The 27400-nt window shown below is 45.5% G+C and overlaps 1 protein-coding gene across 1 annotated transcript in view; it reads right to left on the bottom strand.

The window, feature by feature from the left end:
• Positions 1-2996: 2996 nt before the first annotated feature.
• LOC106576542 (TBC1 domain family member 15) overlaps positions 2997-27400 on the bottom strand; it is a 74755-nt gene continuing 50351 nt past the window's right edge. The window contains exons 12-17 of the mRNA XM_082978003.1: positions 27228-27328; positions 23277-23376; positions 22012-22109; positions 21445-21561; positions 6168-6254; positions 2997-5460 (exon numbers count right to left, since the gene is read on the bottom strand). Coding sequence (XP_082834129.1) covers positions 5236-5460; positions 6168-6254; positions 21445-21561; positions 22012-22109; positions 23277-23376; positions 27228-27328 — 728 coding nt within the window. The 3' untranslated portion in view covers positions 2997-5235. The remainder of the gene's footprint in view (positions 5461-6167; positions 6255-21444; positions 21562-22011; positions 22110-23276; positions 23377-27227; positions 27329-27400) is intronic.

Raw genomic sequence — 27400 nt, 5'->3', positions numbered from 1 at the left:
ACAGACCAGAGAAACTGTGTCATTCAGGCGGTCCTGTTCAGATGCTGAACAGACCAGAGAAACTGTGTCATTCAGACGGTCCTGTTCAGATGCTGAACAGACCAGAGAAACTGTGTCATTCAGACGGTCCTGTTCAGATGCTTAACAGACCAGAGAAACTGTGTCATTCAGACGGTCCTGTTCAGATGCTGAACAGACCAGAGAAACTGTGTCATTCAGACGGTCCTGTTCAGATGCTGAATCTCAGACACTGATTGTTCCCCTATTCACTTTTGACCAGAGCCCTAGGCTAAGTAGTGCACTACGTAGGGAATAGGGTGCCATTTGGGAAGCAGATCTGTTTCTAGGAAAGACTCCAAATCTCTTACAACAACAACAGAGACCAGAGAGAACAGCACATCAGCTGAGAGCCAACAGATTCATTGTCGCATCGGTAAATAACTAACCTGAAAGTGTTCTGTTGTCTCACTGTTACGTCAAGCCTTTGAATGAGCGGCATTCATTGTATTGGAAAACCAAAAAGGTACATAGTTGTCCATTTGTGTCGGTGTAAAATAGGGAACAAAATAAGGGATATAATAAGGGACATTATGGTTCATTATGTTATATTTCTAGCTACAGGATATGTGGAACTGTGAACAGACTGTCTCAACTGGCGGGGCCATGGGCAGAACCTCAATTGTTTTTCCTTGATTCTTCGCATCCTCTCTTATCGCCGCCTCCTCAAAACCCATTGGATAACAAGGTAAGAGTTCCCTCCCCATCTGACCATTTCATCCAATACGTGTTGAGAAAGAAGCGAGGATGCTAGAAATCAAGTTAAGGCAATTGAGATCCTCCCATAGACGTCTGTCAGGACTGGGAGATCCTCCCATAGACGTCTGTCAGGACTGGGAGAGACTCCTGAACAGAGGGGAGATGGATACTGATACTCCTATCACATTAAGCAATACAAAGAGGAGTCATGAAATTCAGGTTCTTTAAAAGATATCAAAACATAATTGGTTGTCAAAGACGGTATCATATATATACACATATATATATATACACACACATACACATATATATATATATATATACATATACATATACATACATATACACATATACATATATACATATATATACATATACATATATACACATATATATACATATACATATATACACACATATACACATATATATATATATATACACATATACACATATATATATATATACACATATACACATATACATATATATATATATATATATATACACATATACACATATATATATATACACATATACACATATATATATATACACATATATATATATATATATATACACATATACACATATACATATATATATATATATATATATACACATATACACATATATATATATACACATATACACATATATATATATACACATATATATATATATATATATATATACACACACACAGCTCAAAAAAATAAAGGGAACACTAAAATAACACATCCTAGATCTGAATGAATGAAATAATCTTATTAAATACTTTTTTCTTTACATAGTTGAATGTGCTGACAACAAAATCACACAAAAATAATCAATGGAAATCCAATTTATCAACCCATGGAGGTCTGGATTTGGAGTCACACTCAAAATTAAAGTGGAAAACCACACTACAGGCTGATCCAACTTTGATGTAATGTCCTTTAAAACAAGTCAAAATGAGGCTCAGTAGTGTGTGTGGCCTCCACGTGCCTGTATGACCTCCCTACAACGCCTGGGCATGCTCCTGATGAGGTGTCGGATGGTCTCCTGAGGGATCTCCTCCCAGACCTGGACTAAAGCAGCCGCCAACTCCTGGACAGTCTGTGGTGCAACGTGGCGTTGGTGGATGGAGCGAGACATGATGTCCCAGATGTGCTCAATTGGATTCAGGTCTGGGGAACGGGCGGGCCAGTCCATAGCATCAATGCCTTCCTCTTGCAGGAACTGCTGACACACTCCAGCCACATGAGGTCTAGCATTGTCTTGCATTAGGAGGAACCCAGGGCCAACCGCACCAGCATATGGTCTCACAAGGGGTCTGAGGATCTCATCTCGGTACCTAATGGCAGTCAGGCTACCTCTGGCGAGCACATGGAGGGCTGTGCGGCCCCCCAAAGAAATGCCACCCCACACCATGAATGACCCACCGCCAAACCGGTCATGCTGGAAGATGTTGCAGGCAGCAGAACGTTCTCCACGGCGTCTCCAGACTCTGTCACGTCAGTCACATGTGCTCAGTGTGAACCTGCTTTCATCTGTGAAGAGCACAGGGCGCCAGTGGCGAATTTGCCAATCTTGGTGTTCTCTGGCAAATGCCAAACATCCTGAACGGTGTTGGGCTGTAAGCCCAACCCCCACCTGTGGACGTCGGGCCCTCATACCACCCTCATGGAGTCTGTTTCTGACCAATTGAGCAGACACATGCACATTTGTGGCCTGCTGGAGGTCATTTTGCAGGGCTCTGGCAGTGCTTCTCCTGCTCCTCCTTGCACAAAGGCGGAGGTAGCGGTCCTGCTGCTGGGTTGTTGCCCTCCTACGGCCTCCTCCACGTCTGCTGATGTACTGGCCTGTCTCCTGGTAGCGCCTCCATGCTCTGGGCACTACGCTGACAGACACAGCAAACCTTCTTGCCACAGCTCGCATTGATGTGCCATCCTGGATGAGCTGCACTACCTGAGCCACTTGTGTGGGTTGTAGACTCCGTCTCATGCTACCACTAGAGTGAAAGCACCGCCAGCATTCAAAAGTGACCAAAACATCAGCCAGGAAGCATAGGAACTGAGAAGTGGTCTGTGGTCACCACCTGCAGAACCACTCCTTTATTGGGGGTGTCTTGCTAATTGCCTATAATTTCTACCTGTTGTCTATTCCATTTGCACAACAGCATGTGAAATTTGTCAATCAGTGTTGCTTCCTAAGTGGACAGTTTGATTTCACAGAAGTGTGATTGACTTGGAGTTACATTGTGTTGTTTAAGTGTTCCCTTTATTTTTTTGAGCAGTGTACGTACGTTGAAATTGTACATATGAAGTTTATTTTTAAAGATGTGACTGTGTACATATTTTTTGCTTGATTCTAACTTAATTTCATATGTACATACGTACATACATACATACATACATACATACATACATACATACAGCACAAACTGCTGAAATATACAAATCTGTACACAGAAAGATTCAGGTAGGAAAAGTCTTCCAGCATTACTGTTTCTGATACATTTTCTGATACATCACTTGAAGGCTAAGAGTTTCAGCATGCACCATAATCAATGACTACAACAACTCCTTTACAATCTTCCTCAGAAGTAAGGTGTGTCAATATTAAACACATCAAGAACCATATTCCCTACGTTTTGGGAGGCGAGTAAGCTAGCAGACGATATAAATGAGTACATGGAAGTAAGTCTGTCTATGTTGACAAAGGCCTCGTGGTTTAGCATGAAGTCTACATTTTAAAAACGTTGCTGTAAGGCTGGGTGTTTGACAAAGCAACTTGTGGGAACCTCCAGTCCAGAGGAACATACGTCTAATATGTGTACATATATTATCACCGTGCCAACCCACACATTCTAGTATGATTAACAATATGGTTTCAGAAACGAAGTACATTTTTCAATATGAATCATGTCTCTTTCAGTCTTACCAAATCAGAGGTCAGTAAGGCAGCTACATGGAAAACCCCTGAGTGGATAAAATATTAGGAACACTTGCTTAATATTGAGTATCATCCCTTTTGCCCTCTGAACAGCCTCAATTCGTCAGGTCATGGACTCTACAAGGTGTTGAAAGCGTTCCACAGGGATGCTGGCCCATGTTGACTCCAATGTTTCCCACAGTTGTGTCAAGTTGGCTGAATGTCCTTTGGATGGTGGACCATTGTTAATACACACGGGACACTGTTGAAAAATCCAGCAGCGTTGCAGTTCTTCACACACTTAAACTGGTGCACCTGGCGCCTACTACCATACCCCGTTCAAAGGCACTTAAATATTTTGTCTTGCCCATTGACCCTCTGAATGGCACACATACACAATCCATGTCTCAACTGTCTCAAGGCTAAAAAAAATCCTTCTTTAACCTGTCTCTTCCCTTCGTCTACACTGATTGAAGAGGATTTAACAAGTGACTTCAATAAGGGATCATATCTTTCACCTGGTCAGTCTATGTCATGTAAAGATCAGGTGTTCTTAATGTTTTGTACACTGTATAATCTGTCAATGGGCTGCAGGGCAGACAATCCTTTTCAGTTGGTAGAGGAGAGTGGCCTTGCCTTGAGATAATACAACCACATCTTCATTAAATAGTTAGAGTTGAATTCCACCTACAGTAAGACTCCTATTAGCTGAATACTACCGTGAGATATAATAAGCCCTGTTTATATAAAACCTTATCCATTCCTCAGCCCTTCCACCTCCATTTAAACCACATGTCAACTACTTCAGCATTACATTTGACTATTCACATGATTCAGGAGCGATTAACAAGTCAGGGGCAATAAGGAGCAATCTGCTGAACACTAAATACCTTGGAGTCAGGGGCAATAAGGAGCAATCTGCTGAACACTAAATACCTTGGAGTCAGGGGCAATAAGGAGCAATCTGCTGAACACTAAATACCTTGGAGTCAGGGGCAATAAGGAGCAATCTGCTGATCACTAAATACCTTGGAGTCAGGGGCAATAAGGAGCAATCTGCTGAACACTAAATACCTTGGAGTCAGGGGCAATAAGGAGCAATCTGCTGAACACTAAATACCTTGGAGTCAGGGGCAATAAGGAGCAATCTGCTGATCACTAAATACCTTGGAGTCAGGGGCAATAAGGAGCAATCTGCTGAACACTAAATACCTTGGAGTCAGGGGCAATAAGGAGCAATCTGCTGAACACTAAATACCTTGGAGTCAGGGGCAATAAGGAGCAATATCCTAAAAACTCAAAGACCAACCTCTAACAAGAAAAATGAGATGATTAATAGACAGAGAATCATTACAAAAATTATTTGATTTGCAAAACTTCCTTTAAATGAATACCTCTTGGGCTCTATTATAATGATACTGCCCCGAGAAGCCATTTCCCATCTCTCCTCTGTCTGTGAGGTGTGAGAGAGACAATCCACCTTTTTCACTAGGCTGTGAGCCCCATCTCAGCCACCAGAACCAAATCTCTCACTGGCCAAGAGACTACTGTTAGCCAGGCTGGCTACGATATATAGGCTAATTTGTAAACGTCACGCGCTGCGTCCCTTAAGTGTCTGTTGTCGCCGCTGGGGCTGTAGTCAGAGACTAAGTCCTGCTGGTCGTCTGACGGTGTAGAAGGTTCCGGAGAGTCTGGTCTGTCCATTCGCTCAGTGTCCTCTGACTGGGATGATGACTCGGTGTCTGTGCTGTTGAATCCAAGGATCTCAACCACTGAGTTTGGCAAATCCTACACAGATAATAAACATAAGATTAAAGATCTGGTTGGAACCATAGGTCAATACAAGGTGTTGAAGTGTGTTAGCTATGAATATAGGTACAATGGAGTCTGAGTTCAGTAAGGGTTTCAGAATACAGGCACAGACATTCTGAAGGTATCTAATGTTCTGCCATGGAGTTGGACACATCTTAAAAGGATATCATCAGAAGAAACTATTAAAAATGTGTGTCACAGACACAGTTTTGATGAGGTTTAGATTCAACTGCATTTATTCACACACCTTGTGTATATAGTTGTACCACCAAGTTGGGGAAATCCTACACAGTTTTCTTAGTTTTATATAATAAATAAAAATACATATTAAAAACATATGTCACAGATAGGTTTTTTTGAATGAGGGTTAGATTCAACTGCATTCATTCATACCCCCCGTGTGTTTCTAACACTGTTGGGTAAATACTATAAAGATGTTGTTGGAATAAACAAACAAGTTAACGAGGGTTGTGTTGAAAACCCCCTTCACACCCTTCTACTGGAAACTGCACAAACCAATTGTATCCCACTTCCTTTCCCTCTCCACACTCAGCAAACCCTCCATTATTTACCATGGTCCTTCGAGCCGGATGGGTGAGCTTCTCAAAACCCATGTATGTATTTCAGAATATACTGGAAGCACAAACGTTCTGAAGATAGATGTCCTATCTATGGATACATACCTTACAACTCTTCAGCTGCAGGCATATAGCTTCAGCTTTGTTGAGGATGGCCGTGATGTCCAGTTTCATCGGCAGTTCATTTATGAGCTGGAAAGAAGAGAGGAGGACATTCTTTGATCAGTGACTTGCTAAAGCAGAAATGGGTAACTGACGGCCTGCGGGCAGATCAGTAAAACATACACTACTGTACAAAACATCCTTGTTTTTTAAAAAGCACATTTTTTGTCCTTTTAAAATAACATCAAATTGATCAGAAATACAGTGTAGACATTGTTAATGTCGTAAATGACTATTGTTGCTGGAAACGGCTGACTTTAATGGAATATCTAAATAGGCCCGTTATCAGCAACCATCACTCCTGTGTTCCAATGGCACGTTGTGTTAACTAATCCAAGTTTATAATTTTAAAAAGGCTAATTGATCATTAGAAAACCCTTTTGCAATTATGTTAGCACAGCTGAAAACTGTTGAACTGATAAAAAAAAAAGCAATAAAACTCGCATTCTTTAAACTAGTTGAGTATCTGGAGCATCAACATTTGTGGGTTCGATTACAGGCTCAAAATGGTAATTTCTTCTGAAACTCGTCAGTCTATTCTTGTTCTGAGAAATGAAGGCTATTCCATGCGAGAAATTGCCAAGAAGCTGAAGATCTCGTACAACGCTGTGTACTACTCCCTTGACAGAACAACATAAACTGGCTCTAACCAGAATAGAAAGAGGAGTGGGAGGCCCCGGTGCACAACTGAGCAAGAGGACAAGTACATTGGAGTGTCTAGTTTGAGAAACAGATGCCTCACAAGTCCTCAACTGGCAGCTTCATTAAATAGTACTGGCAAAACACCAGTCTCAATGTCAACAGTGAAGACGCGACTCCGGGATGCTGGCTTTCTAGGCAGAGTTGCAAAGAAAAAGCGCTCTCTCAGACCGGCCAATAAAAATAAAAGATTAACATAGGCAAAAGAACACAGAGCCTGGACAGAGGAACTCAATGTTGACGTTGAGACTAGTGTTTGCGTAGCGAGAGAAACAAAAATCTATGCGTAGGCAGATAGTCCCACATCTAAAACAGGGAGCTATCGTAAATTGGTAGAATGAGTGTAAAGTAGAAATGGAGCCTGCTGTATTCGGAGGAAATGATGCTATACAAGCGTTTCCATCTTTTTCAAAAGAGCAACAACAAATCCTCTTGAGAGCAGCGGGACAGGAACGTTTTACATAGCGGTGTTTGATCAATGAAGGGGACATGTGGGATTCTATTTTACCATTACTTAATGAGATACCATTATTTCCTTATGGAGTTATGACTTGCCTAGTTAAATAAAGGTTAAATAAATAAAATAAACAATTATCAAGAATTGTAATTCTAAGATTATTGGGTATTCAAATGTGTTTGAGTTAACATGCAGTGTTTTTTTGAATCACGATGTGAATCATGTGTTCAAAGTGGAAACTACCAGTTCCCAGGGTCCTGGTCTTGGGTAAATATACACATGTATTTTGTTCAGTCTACATATAGAAATAAAAATATATGTAACGAGGGTTGACAGTTACTCCAAATGGATTGTGATGTGTATTGCTGATTTCATGAAATGGATTGTGATATGTGTATTGCTGATTTCGTTTCAATAGAAATTTCACCAGATTGGGTCTTCTGGAGTGTTGGGATTCCCCCAATGGGTTAGGGTGTTAACCTCTTGGCGTTCCCCTAGGATAGGGGGCGCTAAAGCGATTTTTGAAAAGAATTCGTGCCCATTTTAAACTGCCTCCTACTCAAACTCAGAAGCTAGGATATGCATCTAATTAATACTTGTGGATAGAAAACACCCTAACGTTTCTAAAACTGTTTGAATGGTGTCTGTGAGTATAACAGAACTCATATGGCAGTCAAAACCCCGAGACAGATGGAAACAGGAAGTGGAATTCTGAATTGCGAACTCAACTTCATCACGTTGCCTATTAATCACACCGTGAGCTATGGTTCATTGAGCACTTCCTATTGCTTCCACTAGATGTCCCCAGTCTTCACAAATTGGTTTGAGCCTTCTACTGTTAAAACTGAATGAATGAGACGCTGTGGAACGTAGTCACACGGAGAGGGCCATCACCATTATGACGCCGGCGCCCCTGGTTACCCTCCCCTTTCGAAACGTTTTGAAACACAATGCAATCGTCCCCCTCGAATCTTATTGGCTCTCTTGTTGAAAAACGCCCTGAAGATTTATGTTATACAACGTTTGACATGTTTGAACCAACCTAAATGGGCAAAAAATGCATTTTCTCGAAATGGCTATCCGTGTCCGACGAAGCATTTGGATCAGCCTTCAGACGCGCTAACAAGAACAAGCTCTTGGAACATAAAGGAGTCATTTTTTCGAACGAAAATACATTTGTTGTGGACCTGGGATTCCTGGAAGTGCTTTCTGATGAAGACAACCAAAGGTAAGGGATTATTGACAATAGTATACAAGACTAGATGTGATATGCGATTGTTCCAAGATGGCTAGCCTATTGCTATTGCTAGCCTATTGTTCTGAGTATCGCATCCCCTTTTATCGCAAAGTGTGATTACCCAGTAAAGTTATTTTTAAATCTGGCATTACAGGTGCTTTCAAGAGATATTCATCTATAAATCTTAGAATGACAATATTACATTTAAAAAATGTTTTCGAATAGTAATTTAGTAAATTGAAGCTCTGTTTCATCGGATGCATTTGAGGGAAAATAGTTAGTCAATGTTACGCACCGATGTAAAATGCTGTTTTTATATATAAATATGAACTTTATCGAACAAAAGAATGCATGTATTGTGTAACATGATGTCCTAGGTGTGTCATCTGATGAAGATTGTCAAAGGTTAGTGCTGCATTTAGCTGTTTTTTGGTTATTTGTGATGCATGTGGTTGGTCGGAAAATGGCTATGCATACGGGACGGAGGCCGCACAGGGGTTAACTCCCTGATCTGGCAACTCTTCCGAATGGTCGGCAGTAAAATAAGAGACTATGAACTAAGTAGGAAAATGGTTTCAACAGTAACAGTACGTTGTTATGTTATTTGACATTTGTCGTAGAGATAATGCTATTAAAAAAATTGGGAATGTAATAATTTGTCATATAGTCAAAGCGTGTCTGGATTTCCTGAAACAGAAATGAATTGAACTAAACTGTTGTTCTGATCTGTCCTCTCTTTAGGTTATCATGGAAGGTGACGTCAGATGGTGTCTTAATGCATGTAGGAATCATTTGGTCACAAACAGTGTGTGTGAACCTCAAAACCCTCCCAAACCGGCTGAAGAAAGAGCAACAAAGGCGATCAATGTGACAGTGACCTTTAACACTTATCTGTGTCCGAGCCAAACCTGGGTACGGGTGGCAGGGGCGCTGAGACCGCGCATGTGGAGTGAGCATGGAGAGATGTAACATACAAACTTCTCTCATGCTAGCGTGCTGATGGGAGAAATTGACCAGACAGAATGGTGATAGCGGCTCAGGTGAGAGACTTGTATTAGTGGGAAAAACATTTCTTTACATTGAAATCGGGACATTATCAAGGGCCATCTAATAAGACAGGCAAGAGTTACATGTGCCGTTGGGAAGATGAACTGCAACGCTATCTGAAGAAGACACACTAGAATGATAAGTGCAGGGAGAAGGGAGGTCTACACACTGCAAACAATTTGGACTAAGTACGCATTGAGATACCGATCTTTCATTACCAGGAAAACAGGGACAAAGGAGGGCTGTAATGAGAAGATTTATTACCGGCAATAAAAGTTCCCATTTATAAATGTACATTCTAACCGGGATGATGTGTGCTAGGTTGAGAAGACTCAAAGTAAAGCACTAAGGACTGTCATTCTCAATTTGGGTTGGATCATTTATAAAATGTTTTAGTTATGATTCAGTGAGAGAGAGTTGTTCTCAAACTGGAGGCGTGGGGGCACTGCTAAAATGTATTAGCCCCAGGAAGGCTCTAGAAACCTTATCTTTAAGTGTCCTCCGAGAGGGAGGAGAACTCACTGGATGATAGCTTGGGTCAACCATGAAGATTTATTTGTTTTACCATGTCATCAGAATATTAATGTTAAATCGCATCAATACATAGAGATTCCTGGATGATACGGTATAATTAATTAACAAGGTTCATAGTCTGTCTTGCGATAACACCCAAGGATGAAAATGAAGGAGACGGCATGGAGACCAGTATCACATGGCCATAGAAGGTAACGGATGGACGGTTCTGTCCCCAGTCCTAGTAGCATCAAGGCTGGTGTGAATTATTAAACATGTACTTTCTCTCTTCCCTGTTCAAGTCAATATGTTTTCAGGTGTCGTGGAACATAAGACTGATCATTGTTCCAGAGGAGGGACTGATGTATATTGACTCATTGATTTAGGAATGTTTTAGTATGTTTCTAACTGTAGAAGTGCATTAGGAGTAGTGACTAGTGTGTTATGGGTTAGATGGAATGATACATGTGTAAATGTCTCTGTAGCAGGAAGTGAGGTACACATGAGGCCTGTGTTTGAGACAGAATGTTTACATCAGACTGTTAAGTGGGATGGAATGTGATCAGGGTGATAGAATGGTATTATCCACAGAGACTGTGTATATTGTTACAGGAGATAGCTCGTAGGAGAGGGAGGGCAGCTAACTGTGCACAGTATAGGGACTATTACACAGACCCAGATCATGGTGAGAGTAGCAGAGATCATGTTGGCATTTCAGACACTACTGTCATCTTTCAAAAAACCTGTGAGGTTGTCAGGTCCAATGCCATTACTCTCTTTCCTCATTACATGCAGTAGCTATTCTCAGGACAGGAAGTGAAGGAGGTTATAGTCAGGGGTCATGTTAGTAGTAACAGTAGTTATTCTCAGGACAGGAAGTGAAGGAGGATATAGTCAGGGGTCATGTTAGTAGTAACAGTAGTTATTCTCAGGACAGGAAGTGAAGGAGATTATAGTCAGGGGTCATGTTAGTAGTAACAGTAGTTATTCTCAGGACAGGAAGTGAAGGAGGATACAGTCAGGGGTCATGTTAGTAGTAACAGTAGTTATTCTCAGGACAGGAAGTGAAGGAGGATACAGTCAGGGGTCATGTTAGTAGTAACAGTAGTTATTCTCAGGACAGGAAGTGAAGGAGGATATAGTCAGGGGTCATGTTAGTAGTAACAGTAGTTATTCTCAGGACAGGAAGTGAAGGAGGTTATAGTCAGGGGTCATGTTAGTAGTAACAGTAGTTATTCTCAGGACAGGAAGTGAAGGAGGATATAGTCAGGGGTCATGTTAGTAGTAACAGTAGTTATTCTCAGGACAGGAAGTGAAGGAGGTTATAGTCAGGGGTCATGTTAGTAGTAACAGTAGTTATTCTCAGGACAGGAAGTGAAGGAGGATATAGTCAGGGGTCATGTTAGTAGTAACAGTAGTTATTCTCAGGACAGGAAGTGAAGGAGGTTATAGTCAGGGGTCATGTTAGTAGTAACAGTAGTTATTCTCAGGACAGGAAGTGAAGGAGGATATAGTCAGGGGTCATGTTAGTAGTAACAGTAGTTATTCTCAGGACAGGAAGTGAAGGAGGTTATAGTCAGGGGTCATGTTAGTAGTAACAGTAGTTACTTTAGTAGCATTGTTGGGATATCAGTTTATGAGGACTCATGTCACATGGCTTGGTAGCTGGTAACTGGGGGACCGATGGGAGTACCGGGAGCTGTTATTCACCTCACAGACTAGTGATCTGGCCATAATGGGACAGTCTATGTTGTCAGGAAATGACCCATGCGTTGCAGTGTGTATATTCCCAGGTGGAAGCGGCACATGAGGAGCAGGAGATAACCGAGGGCAGGGCTGAATTCTGGAGGCTGAGTGTACATCAAGATACACCAGGCGGAGGTGTTGGGACAGTGTTGGTCTGGTCCACACACAGTACTCCTTACAGAACCTGCAGTGGTAAAGATCATCATGTCTCTGTAGCAGGGGGTGTTGGGACAGTGTTGGTCTGGTCCACACACAGTACTCCTTACAGCACCTGCAGTGGTAAAGATCATCATGTCGTCTCTGTAGCAGGGGGTGTTGGGACAGTGTTGGTCTGGTCTACACACAGTACTCCTTACAGCACCTGCAGTGGTAAAGATCATCATGTCTCTGTAGCAGGAGGTGTTGGGACAGTGTTGGTCTGGTCCACACACAGTACTCCTTACAGCACCTGCAGTGGTAAAGATCATCATGTCTCTGTAGCAGGGGGTGTTGGGACAGTGTTGGTCTGGTCCACACACAGTACTCCTTACAGCACCTGCAGTGGTAAAGATCATCATGTCTCTGTAGCAGGAGGTGTTGGGACAGTGTTGGTCTGGTCCACACACAGTACTCCTTACAGCACCTGCAGTGGTAAAGATCATCATGTCTCTGTAGCAGGGGGTGTTGGGACAGTGTTGGTCTGGTCCACACACAGTACTCCTTACAGCACCTGCAGTGGTAAAGATCGTCATGTCTCTGTAGCAGGGGGTGTTGGGACAGTGTTGGTCTGGTCCACACACAGTACTCCTTACAGCACCTGCAGTGGTAAAGATCATCATGTCTCTGTAGCAGGGGGTGTTGGGACAGTGTTGGTCTGGTCCACACACATTACTCCTTACAGCACCTGCAGTGGTAAAGATCATCATGTCTCTGTAGCAGGGGGTGTTGGGACAGTGTTGGTCTGGTCCACACACAGTACTCCTTACAGCACCTGCAGTGGTAAAGATCATCATGTCTCTGTAGCAGGGGGTGTTGGGACAGTGTTGGTCTGGTCCACACACAGTACTCCTTACAGCACCTGCAGTGGTAAAGATCATCATGTCGTCTCTGTAGCAGGGGGTGTTGGGACAGTGTTGGTCTGGTCTACACACAGTACTCCTTACAGCACCTGCAGTGGTAAAGATCATCATGTCTCTGTAGCAGGAGGTGTTGGGACAGTGTTGGTCTGGTCCACACACAGTACTCCTTACAGCACCTGCAGTGGTAAAGATCATCATGTCTCTGTAGCAGGGGGTGTTGGGACAGTGTTGGTCTGGTCCACACACAGTACTCCTAACAGCACCTGCAGTGGTAAAGATCGTCATGTCTCTGTAGCAGGGGGTGTTGGGACAGTGTTGGTCTGGTCCACACACAGTACTCCTTACAGCACCTGCAGTGGTAAAGATCGTCATGTCTCTGTAGCAGGGGGTGTTGGGACAGTGTTGGTCTGGTCCACACACAGTACTCCTTACAGCACCTGCAGTGGTAAAGATCATCATGTCTCTGTAGCAGGAGGTGTTGGGACAGTGTTGGTCTGGTCCACACACAGTACTCCTTACAGCACCTGCAGTGGTAAAAATCATCATGTCTCTGTAGCAGGGGGTGTTGGGACAGTGTTGGTCTGGTCCACACACAGTACTCCTTACAGCACCTGCAGTGGTAAAGATCGTCATGTCTCTGTAGCAGGGGGTGTTGGGACAGTGTTGGTCTGGTCCACACACAGTACTCCTTACAGCACCTGCAGTGGTAAAGATCATCATGTCTCTGTAGCAGGGGGTGTTGGGACAGTGTTGGTCTGGTCCACACACATTACTCCTTACAGCACCTGCAGTGGTAAAGATCATCATGTCTCTGTAGCAGGGGGTGTTGGGACAGTGTTGGTCTGGTCCACACACAGTACTCCTTACAGCACCTGCAGTGGTAAAGATCATCATGTCTCTGTAGCAGGGGGTGTTGGGACAGTGTTGGTCTGGTCCACACACAGTACTCCTTACAGCACCTACAGTGGTAAAGATCATCATGTCTCTCCTCCGTGGGTTTACACTTCTCACGTGAAGTGAGGTCTAGCTGCATAATGTGTGAGCTTGAAGACGCCATGACAGAGGAAGTGGAGCTAATGAGAGAGAAAGACTAGATTCCACTGTAGACATGCAGATGGGTTGGGTCTGGGAGCCACTTTAAACACCACCGGTTTGGAGCGAGCAGTCGCACCACGCTTCGCTCCACAGGTAATATTACACTTCGCTACATTACAACGGCTTGATTTGTTTGATCTGAGCAATTCTTCTTAGCTAGCTACATAGCCGTCTTTGTATCAAAGATAATTGTGTAGTTTAGAGTAACTGAGTAATTATCGAGGCTAGCTATCTTCGTCCTCCTAACGTAGTCAACACTGCTAGCTGCTAGCTAGCTAGTCATCACTGTTAGCTAGCCAACTTCTACCGACTAGCAGCACCGCAGAAACTATTACATTACAACGCAACGACTTGATTAGTGTGGCGTTAGTGTTAGTTAGCCAGCTACATAGTTGTCTTTGCTGTCTCCGTATCTAAGATAATTGTGTAGTTTGAGTTTGAGTATTATCGAGGTGTGCTAGCCAGCCGCGACGCGGCGCCAGACTTACTCAACACACCTAGTCATCATTAACCCACTGCCAGCTAGCCAACCGTTACCGACTAGCAGCGCTGTAGTTACTAATACTTTACAACGGAACGATTTGACTAGTGCAGTGTTACCTAGCTAGCTACCTAGTTGTCTTTGTCATAGCTTGATAATTGTTAATTGATAATTGTTAGCTAGCTAGCCAGCTATTTCCGTCCCCCGCGACGCCATTTTTCCTAACCTAGCCAACTATTACCGACGAGCAGCATTGTTGAAACTAAATACACTACAAGGAACGTCTTGATTAGTGTTATGTTAGCTAGCTAGCTACAAAGTTGCTTTGTATCATGACAAGGTGTAGTACTGAAACTACCGAGGTTACCTAGCCAGCTACACGTTCAAAGTCAACAACGCAGCCACTGCTAGCTAGCCTACTCCACCAGCCAGCAGTACTGTATCATTTTAGTCAATAACATTTTTGCAACGTAAGCTTAACTTCCTGAACATTCGAGACGTGTAGTCCACTTGTCACTCCAATCTCATTTTCATTAGCGTAGCCTCTTCTGTAGCTTGTCTACTATGTGTCTGCCTATCCCTGTTCTCTCTCCTCTGCACAGGCCATACAAACGCTCCACACCGCGTGGCCGCTGCCACTCTAACCTGGTGGTCCCAGCGCGCACGACCCACGTGGAGTTCCAGGTCTCCGGCAGCCTCTGGAACTGCCGGTCTGCGGCCAACAAGGCTGAGTTCATCTCAGCCTATGCTACCCTCCAGTCCCTAGACTTCCTGGCGCTGACGGAAACATGGATCACCACAGATAACACTGCTACTCCTACTGCTCTCTCCTTGTCTGACTACGTGTTCTCGCATACCCCTAGAGCATCGAGCCAGCGGGGTGGTGGCACTGGAATCCTCATCTCTCCCAAGTGGACATTCTCTCTTTCTCCCCTGACCCATCTGTCTATCTCCTCATTTGAATTCCATGCTGTCACAGTTACCAGCCCTTTCAAGCTTAACATCCTTATCATTTATCGCCCTCCAGGTTCCCTTGGAGAGTTCATCAATGAGCTTGACGCCTTGATAAGTTCCTTTCCTGAGGATGGCTCACCACTCACAGTTCTGGGTGACTTTAACCTCCCCACGTCTACCTTCGACTCATTCCTCTCTGCCTCCTTCTTTCCACTCCTCTCCTCTTTCGACCTCACCCTCTCACCTTCCCCCCCTACTCACAAGGCAGGCAATACGCTTGACCTCATCTTTACTAGATGCTGTTCTTCCACTAATCTCATTGCAACTCCCCTCCAAGTCTCCGACCACTACCTTGTATCCTTTTCCCTCTCGCTCTCATCCAACACTTCTCACTCTCCCCCTACTCGGATGGTATTGCGCCGTCCCAACCTTCGCTCTCTCTCTCCCGCTACTCTCTCCTCTTCCATCCTATCATCTCTTCCCTCTGCTCAAACCTTCTCCAACCTATCTCCTGATTCTGCCTCCTCAACCCTCCTCTCCTCCCTCTCTGCATCCTTTGATTTCCTCTGTCCCCTATCCTCCAGGCCAGCTCGGTCCTCCCCTCCTGCTCCGTGGCTCGACGACTCACTGCGAGCTCACAGAACAGGGCTCCGGGCAGCCGAGCGGAAATGGAGGAAAACTCGCCTCCCTGCGGACCTGGCATCCTTTCACTCCCTCCTCTCTACATTTTCCTCTTCTGTCTCTGCTGCTAAAGCCACTTTCTACCACTCTAAACTTCAAGCATCTGCCTCTAACCCTAGGAAGCTCTTTGCTACCTTCTTCTCCCTCCTGAATCCTCCTCCCCCCCCCCCCCCTCCTCCCTCTCTGCGGATGACTTCGTCAACCATTTTGAAAAGAAGGTTGACGACATCCGATCCTCGTTTGCTAAGTCAAACGACACTGCTGGTCCTGCTCACACTGCCCTACCCTGTGCTTTGACCTCTTTCTCCCCTCTCTCTCCAGATGAAATCTCGCGTCTTGTGACGGCCGGCCGCCCAACAACCTGCCCACTTGACCCTATCCCCTCCTCTCTTCTCCAGACCATTTCCGGAGACCTTCTCCCCTACCTCACCTCGCTCATCAACGCATCCTTGACCGCTGGCTACGTCCCTTCCGTCTTCAAGAGAGCGAGAGTTGCACCCCTTCTGAAAAAACCTACACTCGATCCCTCCGATGTCAACAACTACAGACCAGTATCCCTTCTTTCCTTTCTCTCCAAAACTCTTGAACGCGCCGTCCTTGGCCAGCTCTCTTGCTATCTCTCTCAGAATGACCTTCTTGATCCTAATCAGTCAGGTTTCAAGACTGGGCATTCAACTGAGACTGCTCTTCTCTGTGTCACGGAGGCTCTCCGCACTGCTAAAGCTAACTCTCTCTCCTCTGCTCTCATCCTTCTAGACCTATCTGCTGCCATTGATACCGTGAACCATCAGATCCTCCTCGCAACCCTCACCGAGCTGGGCATCTCCGGCACCGCGCACGCTTGGATTGCGTCCTACCTGACAGGTCGCTCCTACCAGGTGGCGTGGCGAGAATCTGTCTCCGCACCACGTGCTCTCACCACTGGTGTCCCCCAGGGCTCTGTTCTTGGCCCACTCCTATTCTCGCTATACACCAAGTCACTTGGCTCTGTCATATCCTCACATGGTCTCTCATATCATTGCTATGCAGATGACACACAATTAATCTTCTCCTTTCCCCCTTCTGACAACCAGGTGGCGAATCGCATCTCTGCATGTCTGGCAGACATATCAGTGTGGATGACGGATCACCACCTCAAGCTGAACCTCGGCAAGACGGAGCTGCTCTTCCTCCCGGGGAAGGACTGCCCGTTCCATGATCTCGCCATCACGGTTGACAACTCCCTTGTGTCCTCCTCCCAGAGTGCTAAGAGCCTTGGCGTGACCCTGGACAACACCCTGTCGTTCTCCACCAACATCAAGGCGGTGACCCGATCCTGTAGGTTCATGCTCTACAACATTCGCAGAGTACGACCCTGCCTCACACAGGAAGCGGCGCAGGTCCTAATCCAGGCACTTGTCATCTCCCGTCTGGATTATTGCAACTCGCTGTTGGCTGGGCTCCCTGCCTGTGCCATTAAACCCCTACAACTCATCCAGAACGCCACAGCCCGTCTGGTGTTCAACCTTCCCAAGTTCTCTCACGTCACCCCGCTCCTCCGCTCTCTCCACTGGCTTGCAGTCGAAGCTCGCATCCGCTACAAGACCATGGTGCTTGCCTACGGAGCTGTGAGGGGAACGGCACCTCCATACCTTCAGGCTCTGATCAGGCCCTACACCCAAACAAGGGCACTCCGTTCATCCACCTCTGGCCTGCTCGCCTCCCTACCTCTGAGGAAGCACAGTTCCCGCTCAGCCCAGTCAAAACTGTTCGCTGCTCTGGCACCCCAATGGTGGAACAAGCTCCCTCACGACGCCAGGACAGCGGAGTCAAACACCACCTTCCGGAGACACCTGAAACCCCACCTCTTCAAGGAATACCTGGGATAGGATAAAGTAATCCTTCTAACCCCCCCCCCTTAAAAGATTTAGATGCACTATTGTAAAGTGGTTGTTCCACTGGATATTATAAGGTGAATGCACCAATTTGTAAGTCGCTCTGGATAAGAGCGTCTGCTAAATGACTAAAATGTAAATGTAAATGTTAGCTGCTGTATTGGTTAATGGATCAGATGAAAGGAAAGATGGTGGGGTAATTGTACACTAAACAACATGTTGGAGGCATTCATGTGAAAGTCTATCCAGTGCTGAGTTAACTCAAGAGGATGTAGCGTTGATTAGGGCTCCGCACCCGCCTATCAGGTGACCCGCCTATCAGGTGAGACCAGTGAGCCACTGCGGCCCCTCGTGATGAGTTAAGATTTTTTGGCGGCCCCCCACCCCATCAAAGTTGTCCGTCCCTGTGTTAAAGTGATGACACGGATAAACACTTCAAAACTGAATACCATTTTCAGTTCACTCATTTAACAGAAAACAGACAGTGTATTCTGTGTGGAAATAACACCTGTGTTGCAATGCGACTAGGCAGTGAGAGCCTGTTAGTTAGAAGACCACATGCTCCTGCTAGGTGATAATTAACTGCTTCCTTCAGTCATCATAAAACACAGTGTAAAGCTCATTGTCTCTCCATGTTTCTCTCTCTCCCCACTCTCTTTCTCCCCCTATCTACTGCCGCCTCCCTCCCTCTCTCTCTCCCCCCCCCACCTGGTGTTATAGCTACTGTATAGATAGATAGAGCCTGCAAGGTCTCCATGGTTACCATCTACTAGCTGTCTACCAACTGCAGAAAGAACAGCTGTGATCACATCAGGAAGTAACCTCAAGGTAAAATGTTGAATGATTAAAATGGTACTAATTCATCCTTACAGGCTATCACGTATATAACACAGCCAAGATAACTCCAGATTACATCAGGCGATATTTCTAGAGAGATTACCAAACCTATCATTAGTCATTTTCAATAAAGAAAAACACTAAACATGCACTAAAACAATCCCATTCCACTACTGAGAAATCAGTACATTTAGATGGAGGAGACTTTCAATAGTGAGTGGTTGAACACCACTAAAAGACAGAGGGGACCAGACATCAATGTGTCTGTGGTGCTGTCCCCCCCCTCCCCCTCTCCCCCACCTTCTCCCCCACCCTCCCCCTCTCCCCTTCCCCCCCTCCCCCCACCTCTCCCCCTCCCCCACTCTCCCCTTCTCTCCCCCACTCTCCCCTTCTCCCCCCCACTCTCCCCTTCTCCCCCCCACTCTCCACTTCTCCCCCCCACTCTCCAATTCTCCCCCCCACTCTCCACCCCACTCTCCACTTCTCCCCCCCACTCTCCACTTCTCCCCCACTCTCCACTTCTCCCCCCCACTCTCCAATTCTCCCCCCCACTCTCCACCCCACTCTCCACTTCTCCCCCCCACTCTCCACTTCTCCCCCACTCTCCACTTCTCCCCCCCACTCTCCACTTCTCCCCCCCACTCTCCACTTCTCCCCGCCACTCTCCACCCCACTCTCCACTTCTCCCCCACTCTCCACTTCTCCCCCACTCTCCACTTCTCCCCGCCACTCTCCACCCCACTCTCCACTTCTCCCCCACTCTCCACTTCTCCCCCACTCTCCACTTCTCCCCCCCACTCTCCACTTCTCCCCCCCACTCTCCACTTCTCCCCCACTCTCCACTTCTCCCCCCCACTCTCCACCCCACTCTCCACTTCTCCACCCCACTCTCCACTTCTCCCCCCCACTCTCCACTTCTCCCCCACTCTCCACTTCTCCCCCACTCTCCACTTCTCCCCCACTCTCCACTTCTCCCCCACTCTCCACTTCTCCCCCCACTCTCCACTTCTCCCCGCCACTCTCCACCCCACTCTCCACTTCTCCCCCACTCTCCACTTCTCCCCCACTCTCCCCTGATAGGAGTTAAAAGGACCCTTTTTATTTTCGGAGGTAGGGCAGGTCATATTTAGTATAATGTTGACCCAACCAACCTCGCACACACACACACACAGCGACAGAGCAGGACACCCCCCCCCGATACAGATACAAGTGAACACACACACACACACACCGAGACAGATACAAGTGAACACACACATACACACACAGAGACAGATACAAGTGAACACACACATACACACACAGAGACAGATACAACACACACAGAGACAGATACAAGTGAACACACACATACACACACAGAGACAGATACAAGTGAACACACACACACACACAGAGACAGATACAAGTGAACACACACATACACACACAGAGACAGATACAAGTGAACACACACATACACACACAGAGACAGATACAAGTGAACACACACATACACACACAGAGACAGATACAAGTGAACACACACATACACACACAGAGACAGATACAAGTGAACACACACATACACACACAGAGACAGATACAAGTGAACACACACATACACACACAGAGACAGATACAAGTGAACACACACATACACACACAGAGACAGATACAAGTGAACACACACATACACACAGAGACAGATACAAGTGAACACACACATACACACAGAGACAGATACAAGTGAACACACACATACACACAGAGACAGATACAAGTGAACACACACACACACACAGAGAGACAGATACAAGTGAACACACACACACACACACAGAGACAGATACAAGTGAACACACACACACACACACACAGAGAGACAGATACAAGTGAACACACACATACACACACAGAGACAGATACAAGTGAACACACACACACAGAGACAGATACAAGTGAACACACACATACACACACAGAGACAGATACAAGTGAACACACACACACACACACAGAGAGACAGATACAAGTGAACACACACACACACACAGAGAGACAGATACAAGTGAACACACACACACACACACAGAGACAGATACAAGTGAACACACACACACACACACACAGAGAGACAGATACAAGTGAACACACACATACACACACAGAGACAGATACAAGTGAACACACACACACAGAGACAGATACAAGTGAACACACACATACACACACAGAGACAGATACAAGTGAACACACACACACACACACACAGAGAGACAGATACAAGTGAACACACACACACACACAGAGACAGATACAAGTGAACACACACATACACACACAGAGACAGATACAAGTGAACACACACATACACACACAGAGACAGATACAAGTGAACACACACACACACACACAGAGACAGATACAAGTGAACACACACACACACACAGAGACAGATACAAGTGAACACACACACACACACAGAGACAGATACAAGTGAACACACACACACAGAGACAGATACAAGTGAACACACACACACAATGTAAGAACACACACCTTGAGGATCTCATTGAAGCCGTATTGTTCCTCCATAATCTGGTGTTTCTCTGAATCCAGGATGGCACAGCACACCAGCAGGTGGAAGTTCTGGCACGGCAGCCCAGTCCACATTACCTGAAGCCAACCCAGAGACAATCAGAGTCTGTGTGTGTGTGTGTGTGTGTGTGTGTGTGTGTGTTACAGTATCTGCATCATTATGTCTGATAAATCAAACAAATTGTTGTGATTCTGTGAAACATAATTAAATGAATGCTAATTGGATTGTGTTTCCTCGCAATGCCTCTGGACGAATGGAGAGATGATGAAATGAAAACTAAACTACGGGCCCTTTAATCAGGCTACTGATTCACCTCCGGGGAGTTAGGAGGAGAGGAGGAGGTGAGACTGAGGAGCAGCAGGACCAGAGAGTCAGGGGACAGAGAGAGGCCACCGATTGATCAAGTGCTCACTGTAATGACTGATTGGTCTCTTTGATTGATTGGCTGGATTGACTGTGTGGGCAGATCGATCATTAGAGAACAGCCGATTGATTAACGGTAAACGCCTTGAATGTCTGTGACTCACCTCCCAAAGACGCAGGACATCAGGGAAACTCAGTTCTCTCTTGAAGCGAATCAGGAGCCAGCGGAAGCAGAAGTACAGGTGACCAGAGTCCTGGGCCCCTGTAAGATGGACACACACACGGTTAGCAGAAGTACAGGTAGCCTCTGTAACATCATAAGGTTAGAATGAAGGGAACCCAACAACATCTCAGGTATTGTCTTTAGACATCATGAGCTTAAAAGCCATTGGCATAGATCCAACCATCCCTGAGAGGGTTAAATCCACTCTGAATGTGTCAGAGTTGTGAGCATCTCTGATCAAGGAGCTGAAGGAAGATCAATAGTGAGGAGGTGGAGGAGGGTTGAGGAAGAGGCTCGTAAATTAAAGTCACCCAATCATAGACCTTAAGCCTCTTTTGTCCCCTCTCCATCTCTTCTTTCTCTCCTTCACCCCCCCCACCCCTCCAAAAAAGACAATCACGTCCATCACAGTCGTCCCTCTTCCTGCCCTCAATCTAACCTTTCCTGCTCAAATGAAAGCGATAAATAACACATTTCATTTACATATTATTGAATTTACTTGGTTTATTGTTCTTGGAAGGTCTCTAAATTCCGAAGGAGCTGTTGTTGTTATCCGACGAGGTAACGAACAGCAGACCAGTTTTAGTAGGGTGGCTGAGCGAGCCCAAATTAATCAAGAAAATTAATGACTATAAAGAATGCGGTGATAAATCAACATCGTCCCAATCAGACTGCACTGTAGCGCCAGCCGCATTTAAACAGCCTAATTCAGAACAACTTATCAGGGACTGTTTAGGGATGCAGCTGCCCCCTACGACCTCTAGCAAACAGGAAAGACTTTCCAAACAGAACACACCATATTTATCTCATTAGGAAGTCACAGTCAAACTTGGATAAACTCTTGTTTTTCTTCGAAGACAAATGTGGCGTCGTCACTTGTGAGAGAGAGAAAGCACACGGGTAATATTTCATTGGCTCTATCAAGATGATTATCTAGTACACTTATGATGAGGATGAATGTGTGTTCCGTTGTCACGGTGAACGTTCTATTCTGTGGATTCTAAATGGTAGTAATGGCTGTTATTCATTAGGGAGGGACTGGACTACCTGGACTCCAATAATGGACGCTAAACTTAATTTTCTGTAAGAAGTTTTTTTTAAAGCATGCCCTGTTTGTGTGTGTTCCCCTCACCCAGGTAGTTCCAGAAGGACAGGTCCAGTAGTCGTAGCAGTGTGTGTGTGTGTGTGTGTGTGTGTTCCCCTCACCCAGGTAGTTCCAGAAGGACAGGTCCAGTAGTCGTAGCAGAGAGCTGAGCTGGATCAGCTGAGTCTTCATACCCTGCATCTGCTCCTCAAAGTTCTGGTGCTGAGAATTTAGACAGAATAGAAACACGTTTACACTATATAGACTACATGATCAACACCATGTGGACACCTGCTTGTCAAACATCTCATTCCAAAATCATGGTCATTAATATGGAGTTGGTCCCCCTTTGCTGCTATAACAGCCTCCACTCTTCTGGCAAGGCTTTCCACTAGATGTTGGAACATTGCTGCTATAACAGCCTCCACTCTTCTGGGAAGGCTTTCCACTAGATGTTGGAACATTGCTGCTATAACAGCCTCCACTCTTCTGGGAAGGCTTTCCACTAGATGTTGGAACATTGCTGCTATAACAGCCTCCACTCTTCTGAGAAGTCTTTCCACTAGATGTTGGAACATTGCTGCTATAACAGCCTCCACTCTTCTGAGAAGGCTTTCCACTAGATGTTGGAACATTGCTGCTATAACAGCCTCCACTCTTCTGGGAAGGCTTTCCACTAGATGTTGGAACATTGCTGCTATAACAGCCTCCACTCTTCTGGGAAGGCTTTCCACTAGATGTTGGAACATTGCTGCTACAACAGCCTCCACTCTTCTGGGAAGTCTTTCCACTAGATGTTGGAACATTGCTGCTATAACAGCCTCCACTCTTCTGAGAAGGCTTTCCACTAGATGTTGGAACATTGCTGCTATAACAGCCTCCACTCTTCTGGGAAGGCTTTCCACTAGATGTTGGAACATTGCTGCTATAACAGCCTCCACTCTTCTGGGAAGGCTTTCCACTAGATGTTGGAACATTGCTGCTATAACAGCCTCCACTCTTCTGGGAAGGCTTTCCACTGGATGTTGGAACATTTCTGCGGGGACTTGCTTCCATTCAGTCACAAGAGCGTTAGTGAGGTCAGGCACTGATGTTGGGTGATTAGGGTTGGCTCGCAGTCAGCGTTCCAATTCATCCCAAAGGTGTTCAATTGGGGGTTGAGGTCAGGGCTCCGTGCAGGCCAGTCAAGTTCTTCCCGTTCTTCCCATACCGATCTCGACAAACCATTTCTGTATAGACCTCGCCTTATGCACGGGGGCATTGTCATGCTGAAACAGGAAAGGGTCTTCCCCAAACTGTTGCCACAAAGTTGGAAACACAGAATCGTCTAGAATGTCATTGTATGCTGTAGCATTAGATTCCCCTTCGCTGGAACTAAGGAGCCTCGTCGAAACCAAGAAAAACAGCCCCAGACCATTATTCCTCCTCTTCCACACTTTGCAGTTGGCACTACGCATGGGACAGGTAGTGATATCTTGGCATCCGCCTAACCCAGATTCGTCCGTCGGACTGCCAGATGAAGCGTGATTCCTCACTCCAGAGAATGCGTTTCCACTGCTCCAGAGTCCAATGGCGGTGAGCTTTACACCATTCCAGCAAACGCTTGGCATTGCACATGGTGATCTTAGGCTTGTGTGCGGCTGCTCTGCCATGGAAACCAATTTCATGAAGCTCCTGAAGATCAGTTCTTGTGCTGACGTTTCTTCCAGAGGCAGTCTGGAAGTCGGTAGTGAGTGTTGCAACCGAGGACAGACAATTTTTACACGGTTCAGCACTCCGCGGTCCCATTCTGTGAGCTTGTGTAGCCTACCACTTTGCATGCTGAGCAGTTGTTGCACCTAGACATTTCCACTTCACAATAACAGCACTTAAAGATGACCGGGGCAGCTCTAGCAGGGCAGAAATTTGACGAACTGACATGTTGGAAAGGTGTCATCCTATGAAGGTGCCACATTGAAAGTCACTGAGCTCTTCAGTAAGGCCATTCTACTGCCAATGTTTGTTTATGGAGATTGCATGGCTGTGTGCTCAATTTTATACACCTGTCAGAAACGGGGGTGGCTGAAATAACCGAATCCACTGATGTGAAGGGGTGTCCACATACTGCTGTATATAGAGTTTATACAGTAATACAGACAGATGAACTAGGGATGCTTTTAAAGAAGAAAAAATTGATGACAGTCGGCCAGCCAGCCATTCAGCCAGTCATTCAGCCAGCCACATAACACCATATTGATGCTCTCTACTCCTCAATCACCAGCTTTCCTTTTACCTTCCTCACTAACAAGTTGCTATCTGGCAGGTGTTTAAATCAATAATCCTGATGTAGCCATGTTTTATGTGTTAATGGGTGGGATGACAGCGACAGTGCTGGAGATGACATGGTCTTTGGGTTTCCTTTGAATAACAAGGGCCTGTCAGGTACAAGACCACTCAGCCGAGTAATAATATCATGATTGCTGTTTACCCTAACCTGTGTGTGTGTGTGGCTGTTTAACAGGGTAGACCAGCCCTGGGCTACAGTATCTATAAAGCTATGAATGGTTAATGAACACGAAATCCCCTTTAAATGACTTCAGCAGCTATGTGGAGGAAAGAATAGAGGAAACAGACAGAAAGCTGGACGGTGTTGTAACAGAGAACAGACAGGAAGCTGGATGGTGTTGTAATAGAACAGACAGAAAGCTGGATGGTGTTGTAACAGAGAACAGACAGGAAGCTGGACGGTGTTGTAACAGAGAACAGACAGGAAGCTGGACGGTGTTGTAACAGAGAACAGACAGGAAGCTGGACGGTGTTGTAACAGAGAACAGACAGGAAGCTGGACGGTGTTGTAACAGAGAACAGACAGGAAGCTGGACGGTGATGTAATAGAACAGACAGAAAGCTGGATGGTGTTGTAACAGAGAACAGACAGGAAGCTGGATGGTGTTGTAATAGAACAGACAGGAAGCTGGACGGTGTTGTAATAGAACAGACAGGAAGCTGGACGGTGTTGTAATAGAACAGACAGGAAGCTGGATGGTGTTGTAACAGAACAGACAGGAAGCTGGATGGTGTTGTAATAGAACAGACAGGAAGCTGGATGGTGTTGTAATAGAACAGACAGAAAGCTGGATGGTGTTGTAATAGAACAGACAGGAAGCTGGATGGTGTTGTAATAGAACAGACAGGAAGCTGGATGGTGTTGTAATAGAACAGACAGGAAGCTGGATGGTGTTGTAATAGAACAGACAGAAAGCTGGACGGTGTTGTAACAGAACAGACAGAAAGCTGGATGGTGTTGTAATAGAACAGACAGGAAGCTGGATGGTGTTGTAACAGAACAGACAGGAAGCTGGATGGTGTTGTAATAGAACAGACAGGAAGCTGGATGGTGTTGTAATAGAACAGACAGGAAGCTGGATGGTGTTGTAATAGGTTGGATAATAAGACAGAAAAAAACAAATTCAGAACACAAATCATAGAGCTGGAGTGACATCAAAAAGCGTGAGGGCTCTGCTCAGCTATTGGTGGAGGCTGTGAGAGAGTGGTCTTGGATGCATCCTTTGTGAAATGCACCATGGGAACCCAGCGTGGTCAGGTAATCAGGTCACCCTCTACCAACACTTACCTAGTTGGCCTCCCTCTCTCGTTAAACAGGAAGAACTGTGCTGTCATATACCTGCACAGAGGTCAGTGAAGGTCTCACCCACAGATATGGGATGACTAGAATGGACATCCTCATTTAATTTGCTTTGGTGTGAGGGGCTTTGTCCATTCTAGTAATTATATTTGTATGTTAAGTATGTTCTAATAATTCAGATGTTCTCAGTTTTACCCATCTGGTCCATGAAGGAGACAGAGCACTAGAAGGTTATGTCCCTGCTAGTTTATCTAGCCTATTTCTATGGTCTTATTACATTATGTCTGTCCTAGTATATCTAGTTCTATGTTGTCAGTCTCACCATCTGGTCCATGAAGGAGACAAAGCACCAGAAGGTTATGTCCCTGCTAGTTTATCTAGCCTATTTCTATGGTCTTATTACATTATGTCTGTCCTAGTATATCTAGTTCTATGTTGTCAGTCTCACCATCTGGTCCATGAAGGAGACAAAGCACCAGAAGGCGTCCACCTCGTTCTCCATCACATAGAGAATCGGAGACAGCAGGTCACTCATACCCTGGACATAGCCTGGTGACAGAGAGAAAACAACCTGGTTTAGTCAGTCAGTCAGTCAAAGCCTGGTGGTGACAGAGAGAGGAT

This window comes from Salmo salar, chromosome 07 (assembly GCF_965601325.2).
Source record: "Salmo salar chromosome 07, fSalSal1, whole genome shotgun sequence".
NCBI lineage: Eukaryota > Metazoa > Chordata > Actinopteri > Salmoniformes > Salmonidae > Salmo > Salmo salar.
This window is presented reverse-complemented; position numbering and strand designations above follow the sequence as displayed.